The sequence below is a fragment of the Vidua macroura genome, chromosome 2, assembly GCF_024509145.1.
Source record: "Vidua macroura isolate BioBank_ID:100142 chromosome 2, ASM2450914v1, whole genome shotgun sequence".
Lineage (NCBI taxonomy): Eukaryota > Metazoa > Chordata > Aves > Passeriformes > Viduidae > Vidua > Vidua macroura.
Genome location: NC_071572.1, coordinates 2,079,531 through 2,094,815, shown reverse-complemented (window position 1 = coordinate 2,094,815; position 15,285 = coordinate 2,079,531). Strand labels below are relative to the sequence as shown.

The following is a 15,285-nucleotide window of genomic DNA, read 5'->3' as shown; positions in this document are numbered from 1 at the left end:
GAAGTCTTCACAGTAAGAAAAAACAGGGGAGTTGTGGAATCCTTTGGAACCTTCAGGGAAATCGCCCTGGAAGAATAAACCACAGAGCCTCCACCTGGGCTGAAAGAGAACACTTCCCCATGGAGCCTTGCAACACCATGATCCCTCCCAGTTCCTTTCCCCACATGTCCCAAACTCTCCTGCTTTCTCCTTTCCCTGTTCCCTCACTGCCTGTGGTATCCCTGGCCAGCCCCAACTTCCCTGTAGGGCAATGCCCTTTGTGCCATCCCATATTTAACCCTGTGCACACCCCATTGTTTGTCCTTTGTCCCTGATTTCCCTTGGGATTGCTGGAATAAACCTCCCTGGAGCTGACCCTGCAGAAGGCCCTTCTGCCATGGTGAGGGTGGTGTGTGTTGCTGCTACACCTAAAACCACAGCAGCAGCAAAACTTCACCCCAAAAACTTCACCAAAAAACCAGCAGTGTGTGGTTTTTGCTTCGCCTGAATTCCTCCCCAGGAATTCCACAGGAGATGCTTATTGGGAATTAGGCAGCAGCACCCACCATCCAAACCCCACGCTGCTACTCCTGATCTCCAGCAGGTCCAGGGATTTCAAACCCCATTCCAACATTTTAGAAGGTCGTGGTTTATCCCAAGAGCCCTCCCTGCTGCTTTGCTGGAAGGTTCAGGTTCTTCCCAGCTTGCCCAGAATTGCAGCTCCAAGGATTTTAAAAGGTTTGAAAGGCATTCATTAGCAGAGGGATCTCAAAGTGTTCCCCGAAATAAGAGTGAGGTGGTAAGAGATTTTTAAATGATAATATATCATAATTATATATTATATATATAATTTTATATATTACACATATATAATATATATAATATATAATTATATATATAATATCTTATATAAAATAATGATATCTCCTCCAGCTGACAGGTAAAGTTGAGGACTTGGATTTTTAAATATCCTGAGCTTCCACAAGAGAAAAAAGAACAAAGAATCAGGAGCCAGGAATGCTGGAATGATGACTTTGGCCAGCAGAGGTGAATAAACTCCAGATCCCATCCCACACCTTTTTTTTTTCCAAACATGAACACCTGAGGGTGCTCAGAATTTCTCTGAAATTGGGCTAAAAAAATACAGAATTGTCTACAAAAGGGAAACTTGCTATATTTTGCACCTGTGCCTTAAAATTAAACCACAAGCACAGAGGAATATTTGCATTTCCTCAATTCCTGGTTTAATTCCTTCTGCACTAGGAATCCGTTCAAAACAATGATAAAAACTCCATGCAAATCAAGTAAATATTTTTATTTCTATCACTAGAAGGGCAGCATCAATTGCTAAGATAATTTTCAATTAGGAAATACCTAATAATATAATTCAGAATTCCTGTTAATATATAATAATATAATACATAATTCTTGTTTAAACAACAGTGGTTGTGAGGAGAGGGGGAGAAGAAGAACCTGTGATTCTATTTTCCACTGATTCATTTTCCAAGTAAAAAAAAAAAATCCAAACAGAGCTCCAGCTTCTATAGAAATACCACGAACAGAATTAATTTGAAAATAGGAGAATTAATTTTAAAATTGGTTGTAAGGAAAGCAGGGGCTGGAATTGCATTTAAACAGGGGAGAAAAGATGAATAAAATATCCCAAATCCTGCATTTGTCCATTGGGTTTGGGGGAAAATTCTGGGCTTTGTTTTCCTCTCCCCTCCAAACACACAAAGGATTTGGGGGAGATCGGGTTCAAGAAAAGCCTTCAGGAGCAAAAAATCCCAGATTGATTTTCTGTTGGAAGTTGGATTTTGAAAAAAAAAATCGCTTTGAAATTGCAGAGTAAAGGTTAAAACTTGGATTTGTGTTATGTCCAAGGATAAAAAATTTAGATAATAAATATAGGAAAATAATTAATAAATTAATATTAAATAATTTTATATATAAGTTTAAATAAATTTTATCTCTATAAAAACTTATTTATAATTATATAAAAATTAATATAAAAAATTTTATCCAAGGATGAAAAGCAGTTGGAAAGTTTGAAATTTATATAATAAATATGTAAAAATAATTTATATCTAGAAAATGTAAATAATTTCTATATATATATAAATTCATAGAATAAATATAGACATTTTTATCCAAGGATAAAAAGCAGTTTGAACGTTTGAAATTTTTATAATAAATATACAAAAAATAATTTATAATTTATATCTAGAAAAATTTAAATTATTATATATATATATATAAATTAATAGAATACATATAGACATTTTTATCCAAGGATAGAAAGCAGTTGCAAAGTTTGAAATTTATATAATAAATATACAAAAATAATTTATAGCTAGAAAAATTTAAATAATTTATATATATATATATATATAAATTCATAGAATAAATATAGAAATTTTTATCCAAGGTTAAAAAGCAGTTTGATCGTTTGAAATTTATATAATAAATATATAGAAATAATTTATAATTTATAGCTAGAAAAATTTAAATAATTTATATATATATATATTAAAATTAATAGAATAAATACAGAAATTTTTATCCAAGGATAAAAAGCAGTTTGAACATTTGAAATTTATATAATAAATATAAAAAATAATTTATAATTTATATCTAGAAAAAATTTAAATTATTTATATATATATAAATTCATATAATAAATATAGACATTTTTATCCAAGGATAGAAAGCAGTTGCAAAGTTTGAAATTTATATAATAAATATACAAAAATAATTTATAGCTAGAAAAATTTAAATAATTTTTATATATATATATATAAATTCATAGAATAAATATAGAAATTTTTATCCAAGGTTAAAAAGCAGTTTGAACGTTTGAAATTTATATAATAAATATATAGAAATAATTTATAATTTATAGCTAGAAAAATTTAAATAATTTATATATATATTAAAATTAATAGAATAAATATAGACATTTTTATCCAAGGATAAAAAGCAGTTTGAACGTTTGAAATTTTTATAATAAATATACAAAAGTAATTTAGAATTTATATCTAGAAAAATTTAAATTTTATATATATATATATATATATATATATATAAAAATTAATAGAATAAATATAGACATTTTTATCCAAGGATAGAAAGCAGTTTGAACGTTTGAAATTTATATAATAAATATAAAAAATAATTTATAATTTATATCTAGAACAATTTAAATAATTTATTTATATATATATATAAATTCATGGAATAAATATCGAAATTGCCAGCTGTTAGAGGTGTGGTGTTATCTTCTCTTAGTTGGGCAGTTTTCCTTATCTCTTCCACAACCAATCCTCTCTCAGGGGAGACATCAGCTGATAATGGGCTATTGAATGAGTTGGGGAAGATGAAATAGGAAAGCCTTAGAACTATGATTGCCTGGCAAAAGATTTGGAAAATACAGAAACTATAAGCGAGACTGAAATGAGAACAAGCTTTGAGACACCAAACCTGAGTTGCTGAACAACTAGAAAACAAAGTACAGCCAGCTGAAGGCAATCCCCCCTTTGATTAAACAATGCCCTCCACCTACAGACAGCTCCAAGGGGCAGAGGGAATGTTCTGTCTCACCCCCAAATGTTCATCCCACACCTGTAACCTTCCCCTGAAGCATCAGGTACCTGCAATCCCACTGGCCCAAGTCTTACTCCGTGCCCACTTTGAAGCCCCCTGATAAGGGGTGCCTGGGGGACTGGACACTCACTCTCTGTATATCTCTGTCTCATCTCTCTCACTCTCTAGATAGCTCTCTCTTATCTTTCTATACATCTATATCTCTCATCTCTCTCTATTCCTCATCTCTCTCTCTATTCTCTCTTTATCATCTCTCTCTCTCTCTATCTCTCATCTCTCTCTATTCTATCTCTCATCTCTCTCTATTCTATCTCTCATCTCTCTCTATTCTATCTCTCATCTCTCTCTATTCTATCTCTCATCTCTCTATTCTCTCATCTCTATTCTCTCATCTCTCTCTGTTCTCTCTCATCTCTCTCTGTTCTCTCTCATCTCTCTCTGTTCTCTCTCTATCTCTATCTCTCTCATCTCTCTCTATCTCTCTCTATCTCTCCCTGTCCCCGCTCCTTGGGGACAAGCTGCAGCTGGCAGCTCCAAGCAGGGCCCCACACCCGCTCCCTTTGCAATAAGCCGCATATTCCAAGTCCTGACCGCAGAGATCTCTCGTCTCCATCCAGCCCGACCATCCAGGAGTCCTGCGCTCCCTACAGAATGTCACTGCACGGCTGGTAAGAACTGCAACATCCCACTGGGAGATGCTCTGCCCAGAGGGAGGAGCCAAGATTCCTACCTGGATACAATCTGGAGTTTCTGGAACACCAGCACGGCTTTTCCTGCACTGGATTCCCCAGAGGAAGAGCTGCCTCTTCCACTGCAGGAGAACAACACCCTTTCCTACAGGATCACTGCTCCAGCAGAACCACACCTGTGCCAGCACATTTCTCTCTCTCAGGATTTTTCATAGAGCAGCACAGAGAGAAAAAAGAGAAAACAATTTCTATTTCTGCTCTTTGTTTTTCCCATGTGGAATGTGTTTGGAGAATTGTTTCCCTGGGGTGATTGCTTGGTTGGATTCTGGTGAGGATTGTTTGAGCCTGGTGGCCAATCCAACCCACCTGTGGCTGGGCTCTCAGAGAGGGGCACCAGTTGTGAGTTAGATTTGGTAGTGAGAAAAGTAGGTTTGTAGTTTTAGTATCTCCTTTAAACAGTATATTAATGTGTTATAGCAGAGTTATAATAAAGAAATCATCACACATCAGCATTTCTTCCCACCAGGTTCATCTGCATTTACAATACACACCTGTCACTCCAGGATTCTATATGAATTCTATATAAATTCTATGAACTTCTAAAAATTCTAAAATTCAATTTAAAATTTAAAATTCTAAAATTTAATATAATTCTAAAAAAATTTAAATATATAAAAATTCCATGAATTTTTATATATAAATTTTTTACATTTTTCTATATATAAGTTATTTTAATCAATTTATTATATAAATTTCCAACTTTCAAACTGGACTTGGACTGCTGCCAACACCATGACCAACACGGTGTCACGTTGTGTTCTGACTCTGTCAGTGTTGATTTGGTTCACTGCATTGTTTATTTTATCTTTTTATTTTCTTCCCTAATAAAGAGCTGTTCTTCCTGCTCCCATATTTTTGCCTGAGAGCCCCTCTTAATTTCAAATTTATAAAAATTTGGAGGGAAGGGGTCTACATTTTTTTTTTTTCCATTTCAAGAGAGGCTCCTGCCTTCCTTAGCAGACACCTGATTTTCCAAACCAAGACAGAATTCTGTGCAGGGCCTCACAACCACAAATTTCAGGGATTTTTTTAAAAACCACTCCTTTCCTTATTTCCTTACAAAACCAAAATCCAGTATTTTCTACTCCTCAGTTCTTCATTTTGCCACTTCCCTACTTCTTGCCTACACCCAGAGTTGATGTTTATGCAAAACACATCCCTATAATCTGAATAACAAACCCTAATGCAAATTATACATTTGGATTTTCCTAACTTCAGCATATTTTTCTCCTCTTAATTGCTCTGAATACAGTGACAGGCATTTTGGATATAAAAATAATGTTAAAAGCACCTGTTTCATTGACAAACCCACCTGAACTGAACCAGCAGCTATTTTTAAGTTTAAAAGTTTAAGCTTAATTTTTAAGTTTAAACATCCCTCCTCCCCAGCAGCTTTTTTATCAAAGTATGAAAGTGATTTCTCACTGAAAAATGAAGCTGAAACCTCTTTAAAACACTGACATCCGTATTTCTTGCCTGTTTCATCCACCTGCCCATTTATATTCTTATTAGAATATAATATGCATAATTTTATTATAGTAGAATATAATATCTCTATAAATATTATATTTACATATTATACTTATATTTATATAATATATACATATATTTCTATAAATATTATACTTCTAGAAATATAATATTTATATAAATATTAGACCATAATATTTATATTATATAATATAATTTATATTATGTATTGTATATATTATATATTATATACTATATATTTATAATATGCTATAAATCTAGACTATAATATATTACTATATTTATATTCTAATATTTTAATTCTTTATATAGTATTTATATATTTGCATCTGCCCATTTATATTCTTATTAGAAATATTACTTTCCACTGGTTCTCATTTCCCACAATGATCTATTACACCAACATTCAAAATAACCTCCCAAGATCTTTCCTTTATAGGTTTGGGGTGTAAAATAAATGAGCAAATTCTGCCAATTCTCTCATGCTCACACCTGGTACCTGCAGTTTTTTTAACTCTGAAGGGGAGATTCATCTCTCCTGACCTCAGAAACCCAAAAATCAGCTCAAAAAAAGGGGTAAAACTGCAGCAACTCCTCAGGCTCCCCATAAACCCCACGAGGAGCACACACAATGTTAGGACAACATTCCTCTGACCTACTTTAAGCAAGAGATGAGTCACAAAACAAAAAAAAATGAACCCCTTTATTGCTCTGCCTGCCTCAAAGCAATTCAAGGTGAAGCTGTCTGTGCCGGATTATTGTCAAGTCACATTAAACTCATCTCCCTTAAATGATAAAATGAAATTTCTGCACAAACTGAGCATTCAGATGTTGCTTCCCTGGTTCTACAAGTCACCAGAAAATATTATTTGAAGCTGTAGAAGCAACAGAGGAACTCAGAACCAAGCTCCAGTTAATCCTGAGTAGAATCATTGAGGTTGGAAGAGATTTTAAGATCATCAAGGAGCAACAGAGAAGCAGCAGAGTTGTTTGTCTTCACCAAGCTCCATTTTTTACCTCATTTTTAAGGGATATTTTAAGGGAGCCTTCCTTCTCTCCTTTGCTACCTTTGACACCAGTTCTGTTGGAAAACATCAAAATATTCTTCTAGAATAGTTTAAATATGCTTGGGTTTAGGTCAATCCCTGCTGCATCACTGATACAGAAAAGAAATCACAGCTCTGGAACAAAATATTTTACATTTCTGAAGGACACCTGCTTCTTGCTTTTTCCAGACCTTGGATTACCTGGAGGGTGATGCCACTGAGCTTTATGAAAATAAGAGAGTGTTTGTGTCTCAATAGTGCCTGCAGGAGAAAAAGTCCCCAAAAATATTACACCCATGCGGTGTAATGCTGATTTCACACTGCTCAGGAAAAGAACTTCTGAACTTCTTGACTTCTTGTGTTTTGTGCTTGCCTTTCTCAGCATTTTCATGGGTGACTGATCTCAGTTATCCCTGCACACAAGTGGCCCCCAGGATCTTTACTACAGCCACGTGTAGTTTGTAAAAACAGTTTTATCACTGATCTCCTTCCTGCTCATCCACCTCCACCACTGAGGTTTCCTGCCAGAAGCACCCTGATAAAACTCAACAATAATAATTAAATTTGAGGCTGTCAGAGACCAAGGAATCCCAGGAGTTCAGGGAATGGTTACTTGCTGGAATCTGAAATACAAAAAAAACTCAGAAATTTGGGCCTGGAAGCCAAAGCTTAGAATTAAACCCAGGATTTGAACTGAGACCTTGGAAAAGGCTCCCAAACTGAGGTGCTAGAAGTGAGAACATAAATTTATAGTTTAAAGCAGAGAAGGGTTAAGCAAAGTAAAAGAAAGTTTAAAGTTTTAAAGTTTAAGATATATAAAAAAAATAAAATTAATTACAAAAGTAAACAAAAATTAAAATGCAGCACTGTAGGTTTGTGTGTCATAACATAATTTGCTAAGAAAGCTCACAATGTAGTCCATAAGATGAAATACTTAAAGATTGAGTCAAAAACATAAATATCCTTATTAACAGTGTTTTATTAGTTAATAACTCCTTTAAAAAGTCTTGTAACTGAGCATCTTGTGACCTTCTAAACCCTACTGGAACAATGTGAGCCAAACTCACCCTTCCTACCTGTGTATAAAATAAAAAAAAAAATTAACCACATCATCAAAAACAACTAAAAAATCCAGTCTCTAACTCATTCAAAACTCCTTCAAAAATCCCCATAAATCCTTCAAAAATCCCCATAGTTACTGACACCTTATTTTCCTTCCCCTGCCACATCCCCCCTGGTTTTCAGACAGCAGACAGGGATGAACACTGGGGATGATTTGCTTCACCAATTCTTAAGCTCCTAAAAAGATTAAATCCATAAAACCCCACAGCAGATGGGCTCTGGATCAGCTGGAAGCTTTTCCTTTGGTTTCTGCTCTGCTGCCACAGATTTTGGCAATTCTGTACCTGAATAAGAGCTCAGGTAGGTGCTCAGTGTTCATCTAGGTCAAGACAAAAGATCAAAGCCTTCCTCTCACTCTAATTATTTCATATTTTCCCTTTGGAGAAAAAGCATTTTGAAGGCCTCTGGCTCTTGATGAGAGCCAGAATCATGATGAAAAACTGCAGGTAGAAATGTGAAACTCTTGTTCCAAACCAATATTTCTGTCTCTCTCCATGGTCATACAAAAACCACCAAATTTCCCCAAATCCGAGGGGAGGGCACAGCCAAGGAAATGTGACCTTTAAATAAAAGCTTTGACTCAGAAAATATTCTAAAACTTGTCATTTCCTCTTTTCTAGAAAAGCTTTTTAGCTGCTTTAGAGTGAGGGTTTCTTTGATGCAAAAATTAAATTAATTAAATTAAATTAACTTATCAGCATAAGGACAGCAGGAAAGCTCTTTTACATATATGTGAAAAATTCACCAGAATTTCTCACATTTATATAAAAAAAATACTGACTTAGCTCCTTCCATTCTTTTTCTTGAGTGAATTTTCAATTTTTTCAAGTGCTGGAAGTGCCAGGAAAGTTCCCACCAATACAAATATCATAAAGAAATTCCAAAAATTCCCCTCTGTACCTTATTGAGCTTGCCAAGGGAAGAGATGAGATCTGCCCATTCACTGGATGATTCAAAGTTCCTCAGAGCTTTCTCAATTGCTGAAGAATAATTCCTGTATCTGTAATCCCCAAGTAAATCCTGCTCTTCTGGATCCATCTTGGCAGCTCATAGCAAGGTGGAGCCTCCTGGAAAACTCAAACATGCAAAGAGTTACAAAAATCACCCAAATTTCAGTTCTGCCACAGCTGAGAAAATAAATATGGAGAAGCGCTGCCAGAACAATAAAATTTCAACACCAAGTTAAAAATAATTCCCAAAATAAATTTGACTCCCCACTGCTTCTCCCAACAGATTTTCAGTCACTCTTTCCTATTTCTGGAAGGTGTTTTTCCCTATATAACAAAGGGGAGGATCCCAAAATCTCCCTCCAAGGAGCTGGGGAGCTGGGAATTGCCTTCAGAACTCATTCCCTGCGCTGTGCTGTGTCACCTGGAGCACGGAATGGGGAATGTTCCCTGTGCAAACACAGCTTCCCAGGGGAATCCTGCTCCAGGGCTCTCAGCCCTCAGCAGAAGGAGCTCTCAGAGCTCTCAGCTCCACTTGGCAGCAGCACGTGCTCAAGTGCAAGTCCAAGGTGTTGTGCCAAAATGCCAAGCCACGCATTATAATCTTCCTGTATTTCAACAAAACAGGAATATGATATAATATAAAACAAAAAAAAAAAATTATATTTAAAATATATTTTTTATATTTAAAGATCAGCTGTTCAGACTTGATTTTCCTGTGTTTTGCAAGGTATTTAGGTTAAAAATTCAAATGTACCTGGTTTAGAACAATGGAATCCAAGCATGGTTGGATTTTACCTACTTAAAAAAATCCTTCTTTCTCTCCTTTGCTACCTCTGACATCAGCTCTGTTGGAAAACATGAAAATATTCTTCTAGAATAGTTTAAATATGCTTGGGTTTAGGTCAATCCCTGCTGCATCACTGATACAGAAAAGAAATCACAGCTCTGGAACAAAATATTTTACATTTCTGAAGGACATCTGCATTCAGTCTCCTGCTGTTAGGGCACAAAAATAAACCCAAGCCATCCTCCATGTCCTTTAAAACATTAAATATGTTGTAATAAACAACTTAAACTCCATCAATAGAAGGGATTTGGTAAGAAACTCTCAAAACCAGAAAAATGCTGGATAAAATGAACAACCAGAAAGGATTTTAAGTGCAGGTTGAAGCCACCTTTGCACTCCCCTGAGCAGGATTGAGGCATTGCCAAATAAAAGCATTCTGGGCCAGCCAAGCCACATCCACCTCCATGGAAAAATAAAATTATCACACAATGTCATCAGGGTTGGTTTGTTGGTTTGTTTAGCTACAAAGAGGGTTTAATTTTGTCTTTATCAGGATGTTTGCAGTGCTGCTCACAGCAGAGAGAGTGAAATCAGGGAATAACATTTCATTCATCTGGGATCCAGCTCTGCTTGTTCCAAAAAAAAAAAAAATAAAGTCAATCCTCCCATAAAACCCAACAAAGTGGAAAAGCTGCAAGATACTGTCAGCAAAAATTAGGAGTAATCTGATACAAACACTGGGCAAGGACTGGAACTCTATTTCCCTCAGCTCATCTAAAGATTTTAATCCTGGGATTGTTTCTGCTCCTGAGGACAAGGCAGGAGCTGGAAGTTTTTTCAGCAGCTCTCTGCCAAGTCAGGGCTGCTGCCACTTGCATGGAGAAGAGATTTGTCTGGGTCACTCAGAATCAGGCAGCTGCTTTGCTGACAGGACACATCAGCTCTCAAAATCATCTGGATTTTTTGCAGTGAAAAGACAGGTAAAGGGTTGATTTCCACCCAGGAAAGCAGGGATGGAAGTGATGGTTTAGTGTGGATTGATATTCCTGCACCTCAGCTGCCAGATGTCAGCAAGGCTGGATAAAATCCAATAATCGAAATAAGGCAAATAGATAATGTTTGTGCTTGGGCACAAAGGCAGGAAAATAAGTAATAACATAAAATAATTTAAAACCCACTTGCCAGCGACCTTTAGGCACGTAACCCAAATCCCAGGTCACAAACCCCGATGTAAATAACCACTCATCACCTCCCACCACTGATGCCAGGCTCCTTTCAGCAGTCAGGACGAGGAGCGATGGCCATAAATTAAACCAGGAAATTCCACCTCAGCCCGAGTTAGAGCTTCTCCCCATGGAGGTGGCGGAGCGCTGGGAGAACCACGGAACACGCTGGGCTGGGGAAGATCCATCGGGATCACCCAGAGCCTCCCACGATCCCCATCCCTGGCAGCGCTGTCCGAACGCTGCCGGGAATTCGCCGGGAATGGCCGCAGCCGCTCCCAACCCGGCTGTGTCACCTGCTCCAGGTGAGGCAGGGCTGGGCGATCCCCTTCCAACCCCGGGATCCCGGCATTCCGGCCTGGAGCAGCGCTGCCCCTCAGCCGGGTCCCCTCCCGTCCCTTCCCAGCCACCGCCTACCTGCGCAGGGCCCCCGCAGCTCCCGGGGCCTGCGGCGACGTGTGGGGAACCGGGCGGCGGCGGCTCCCGCAGTCCCTATGGAAACGCGCCCTACGGAGAGCCGGCCCTATGGAAGCCCGGCCTAGGGAAACGCGCCCTACGGAGAGCCGGCCCTATGGAAGCCCGGCCTAGGGAAACGCGCCCTATGGAGAGCCTGCCCTATGGAAGCCCGGCCCTATGGAAGCCCGGCCCTATGGAAATGTGCCCCATGGAAGCCCGGCCCTATGGAAGCCCGGCCCTATGGAAGCCCGGCCCTATGGAAATGTGCCCCATGGAAGCCCAGCCCTATGGAAGCCCGGCCTATGGAAGCCCAGCCCTATGGAATGCCGCCGCCCCCGCCCGCGCCGCCAGGCCCTCAGCGGGGCCGCACCACCGAGCCCCGTGCGGGGAGAGTCGAGGCATCGCGGTGCGGGAGGGCTCCAGCTGCGCCTATAAGCCGAGGGCGCCGGCGATGTCGCCCGCTGTCGTTGTCACGCGCTGTCGCTGTCACCTTTCTCCCGGTGTCAGCCTCTGTCGCGTCGCGCCACAGCCCGCAGCGCGTCACCTGCCTTCCCCCCCCCCCTGCGGGGAGATGGTACAACCCGGCGGACGGGCAGGGGCGCTGAGCGCCCTCTGGCGACGCCGGTGGGAACGGCGGCTCCGCACCGGGAGAGTCTCGGGATGCACCGGGAGAATTCCGGGATGCACCGGGAGAGCCCCGGAATGCACCGGGAGAGCCTTGGGATGCACCGGCAGAGCCCCGGGATGCACAGGGAGAGCTCCGGGATGCACAGGGAGAGCCTTGGGATGCACCGGGAGAGCCTTGGGATGCAGCGGCAGAGCCCCGGGATGCACAGGGAGAGCTCCGGGATGCACAGGGAGAGCCTTGGGATGCACCGGCAGAGCCCCGGGATGCACAGGGACAGCTCCGGGATGTACAGGGAAAGCTCCGGGAAACACCGGGAGAGCTCCGGGATGCACCGGGAGAGTCCCGGGATGCACAGGGACAGCTCCGGGATGCACCGGGAGACTTCCGGGATGCACAGGGAGAGCTCCGGGAAACACCGGGAGAGTCCCGGGATGCACCGGCAGAGCCCCGGGATGCACCGGGAAAGCCTCGGGATGCACAGGGAGAGGCCCGGGAAACACCGGGAGAGCTCCGGGATGCACCGGGAAAGCCTCGGGATGCACCAGGAGAGCTCCGGGAAACATCGGGAGAGCTCCGGGATGTACAGGGAAAGCTCCGGGATGCACCGGGAGAGCCCCGGGATGCAGCGGGAGAGCCCCGGGATGCTCGGGGATGTGACAAACGCTGTTACTCACTATTTAATATTTGAATCAAAGTTTACTAAGGGATAAAACGCAGCGCCGGGCGCGGGGCTATTTGCCAGCAGCGCGCCTGAAATTAAAGCACGTTCTCCATGTACTGTCACACTACAGGGGGCACATGCATATTCATGAGAGCTCATACATATTCAAACATTCCCTTGAGTACCGATGCTCTTTTTGCTCTTTTTGTTTTAACCTTTGGCTTGTCTTCATGCCGTCTCGTAGATTAAACTAGTATATTTTATTTATTCTTGCAGCTCCATGCTGTTGTATTTTCACTCCCTGATAACGAGGCTCAATAAATTCTTATTTTTTTCAGCGCTCTGGTTTCTCTTACCTTGCCTTTCAGAGAAAAGAGTCCCCGAATCTGGGAAGCCACCCAATTATTTTTTTACACCTTTTAATAATACTACAATATTATTTTGCACCTTTTTCTGAGTTAGTGACATGAAAAAGCATTTCAACATTTCACAGTCTCTATTATGCTACGGTCTAAAGTAGTATATATTACACTGCTATGTGGATTTAGGAAAAAAAAAAAAGCATTTTGGGGAAATTTTTATGGTTTTTATGAGAGGTCAGATGTTGCATTTATAGAGAGTGATTGTGCTGGAGGAATTTTAGTCCTGTGACAGCAAACCAAAGGAACAAACCAACCAAACAAAATCAAAATAAAATCAAAATACCCATGGGAAGTAAAATACAGGATCGTGCCCCAAAAGGATTCATAGAGTGTGGAAATATTATTGAACCTCAGTTTTTCTTCCCCTTCCCCTTTTTTTCTTCCCTCTTTCCCGTCTGGTTTTTTTTTTTTTTTTTTTGTTTTGTTTTGTTTTTTTTTAACACTCAGACAGAAAATCCTGGCTGCTCAAAGCAATTGGGGAAAAAAAAAATCAAGGGAAATGCATTAATTCAGTTATTCAAGGTGAGAGAGGAGGAACTGTTCAGATTTGGATGACACTGTTTCAGTGATAAGTTACATTAAGTATTAAGTAACACATTAAACGTGAGGTTACAATACATTAAGTACAATAAATATATTAAGTGTTACATTAATGTACTGTTTTCCTTTCTTCGCACCACCTGCCTCTCCCCTTCCTAGCCAGATTTTAGGAATTTAACCCTTCCAAACTGCAGCACCACCAGTTTAGAAATTTCAATTTCTAAATTTTAGAATTATTGTTGGAAATGCTGGTCAGAGCCTCTAAGCATGTGCCTGACTGAGCAAAGAATTTGCATTTTTGATGATTTCCTTAAGACATACATTTATGTCCTGAAATATGGTGTATTTTTTAGGACGTTTTCCAATTTCTTTCTCAGGGGGTAGAGCTGGATGTTCTTTAAGGCCCCTTCCAACCCAGATATTCTGTGGTAGTGACATGCCATGAAAAGACCAGTAAATCACGTGTAGAAGTGTTGTACAGGACAGAACTTAATTCTGTATATAGAGAACATGATTTTAAGTTTTTTGGTGTGCTCTCTGGCTGTTCATTAAAAGCACCCCAGTGCTAGAAATATAGTCATTTTTTTATCCTATTATTACACTTTTAAAAATTCTAAGGAGTGAACTCTGTTTTTCACAACTCTGTTTGGGATCAACACCCCCGTGAGGAATGGCAGTGACTGTCCAGCCATCACCTCCCACTTTGCCTCCTCACCCTGACACAGAGGAATTTGGTTTAAAAAGAACTTAATTGGAGAATTTGAAACGCGCTGAAGTATCAGAGAATAGTTTGGGATGGAAGGGGTCTTAAAGATCATCTAATTCCAACGCCCTGCTATGGGCAGGGACACCTTTCAGTATCCCACATTGCTCCAAGCCCCATCCATCCTGGTCTTGGACACTTCCAGGCATGGGGAATTTATAATATCTCTGAAAAACGTGTGCCAGGCCTCACCACCCTCACATAAAGAATTTCTTCCCAATATCCAATCCAAACCCGCTCTCTTTCCAATTCAGGCCATTCCCCCTTGTTCTGACTCCGTGGCCCTATGGAAAGCCCCTCTCCAGCCCCCCCCCACAGCCCCTTTAGGCTGCTCTGAGTCACCCCCAGAGCCTTCTCTTCTCCAGGCTGGGTCCTACACAAAGTTTTACAGCTCCACAAAACATTCCAGCCTGAGTTTAACGCCTTTGGTAAAACTTGCAAACCTAGAATTTGGGTGAAGCAAAACAAAACCCAGACCAACAAAGCGGATCCTGAATTAGCCTTAAGCAGGAGCTTCACAGATCCCAGGGGATGCTGAAAAACTAATTTGTATTTAGCACTGGATATTTCCTGGCTGTGGTCAGGGGAGCCAGGATTCTTCCAGGCAGGTCCTTGCACAAAACAAGGCCAAGGTGTGTTTGGAATGTTTGGAGATGCCACAGAGATGGACACACAGCTTTTGAAGCTCAGTGACTCAGGCAGCACTTGAGAGATGAAGAGTTAGGCAGGATTCCCCACTGCAGGATTAAGTCTCTTAAAGCTCTGACTAAATCCAAGAGCCACGTTGTGTTTTGCTGAGATCCCAGTAACACAACTGCAAGGGCACACACAAACTGGATTTACTCTGTGGCACAGCAGCAGGGTT

The 15,285-nt window shown here is 40.2% G+C and overlaps 1 protein-coding gene across 2 annotated transcripts in view; it reads right to left on the bottom strand.

The window, feature by feature from the left end:
* Positions 1 to 11,420, bottom strand: part of DOP1B (DOP1 leucine zipper like protein B) — a 51,648-nt gene extending 40,228 nt beyond the window's left edge. The window contains exons 1-2 of one of the 2 annotated variants that reach the window (XM_053969687.1): positions 11,368 to 11,420; positions 8,891 to 9,057 (exon numbers count right to left, since the gene is read on the bottom strand). In XM_053969687.1, coding sequence (XP_053825662.1) covers positions 8,891 to 9,028 — 138 coding nt within the window. In that variant the 5' untranslated portion in view covers positions 9,029 to 9,057; positions 11,368 to 11,420. Of the gene's footprint in view, positions 1 to 8,890; positions 9,066 to 11,367 lie in introns of both variants that reach the window. The other variant, XM_053969686.1, reaches the window with a different exon arrangement.
* Between the last annotated feature and the right edge of the window lie 3,865 nt (positions 11,421 to 15,285).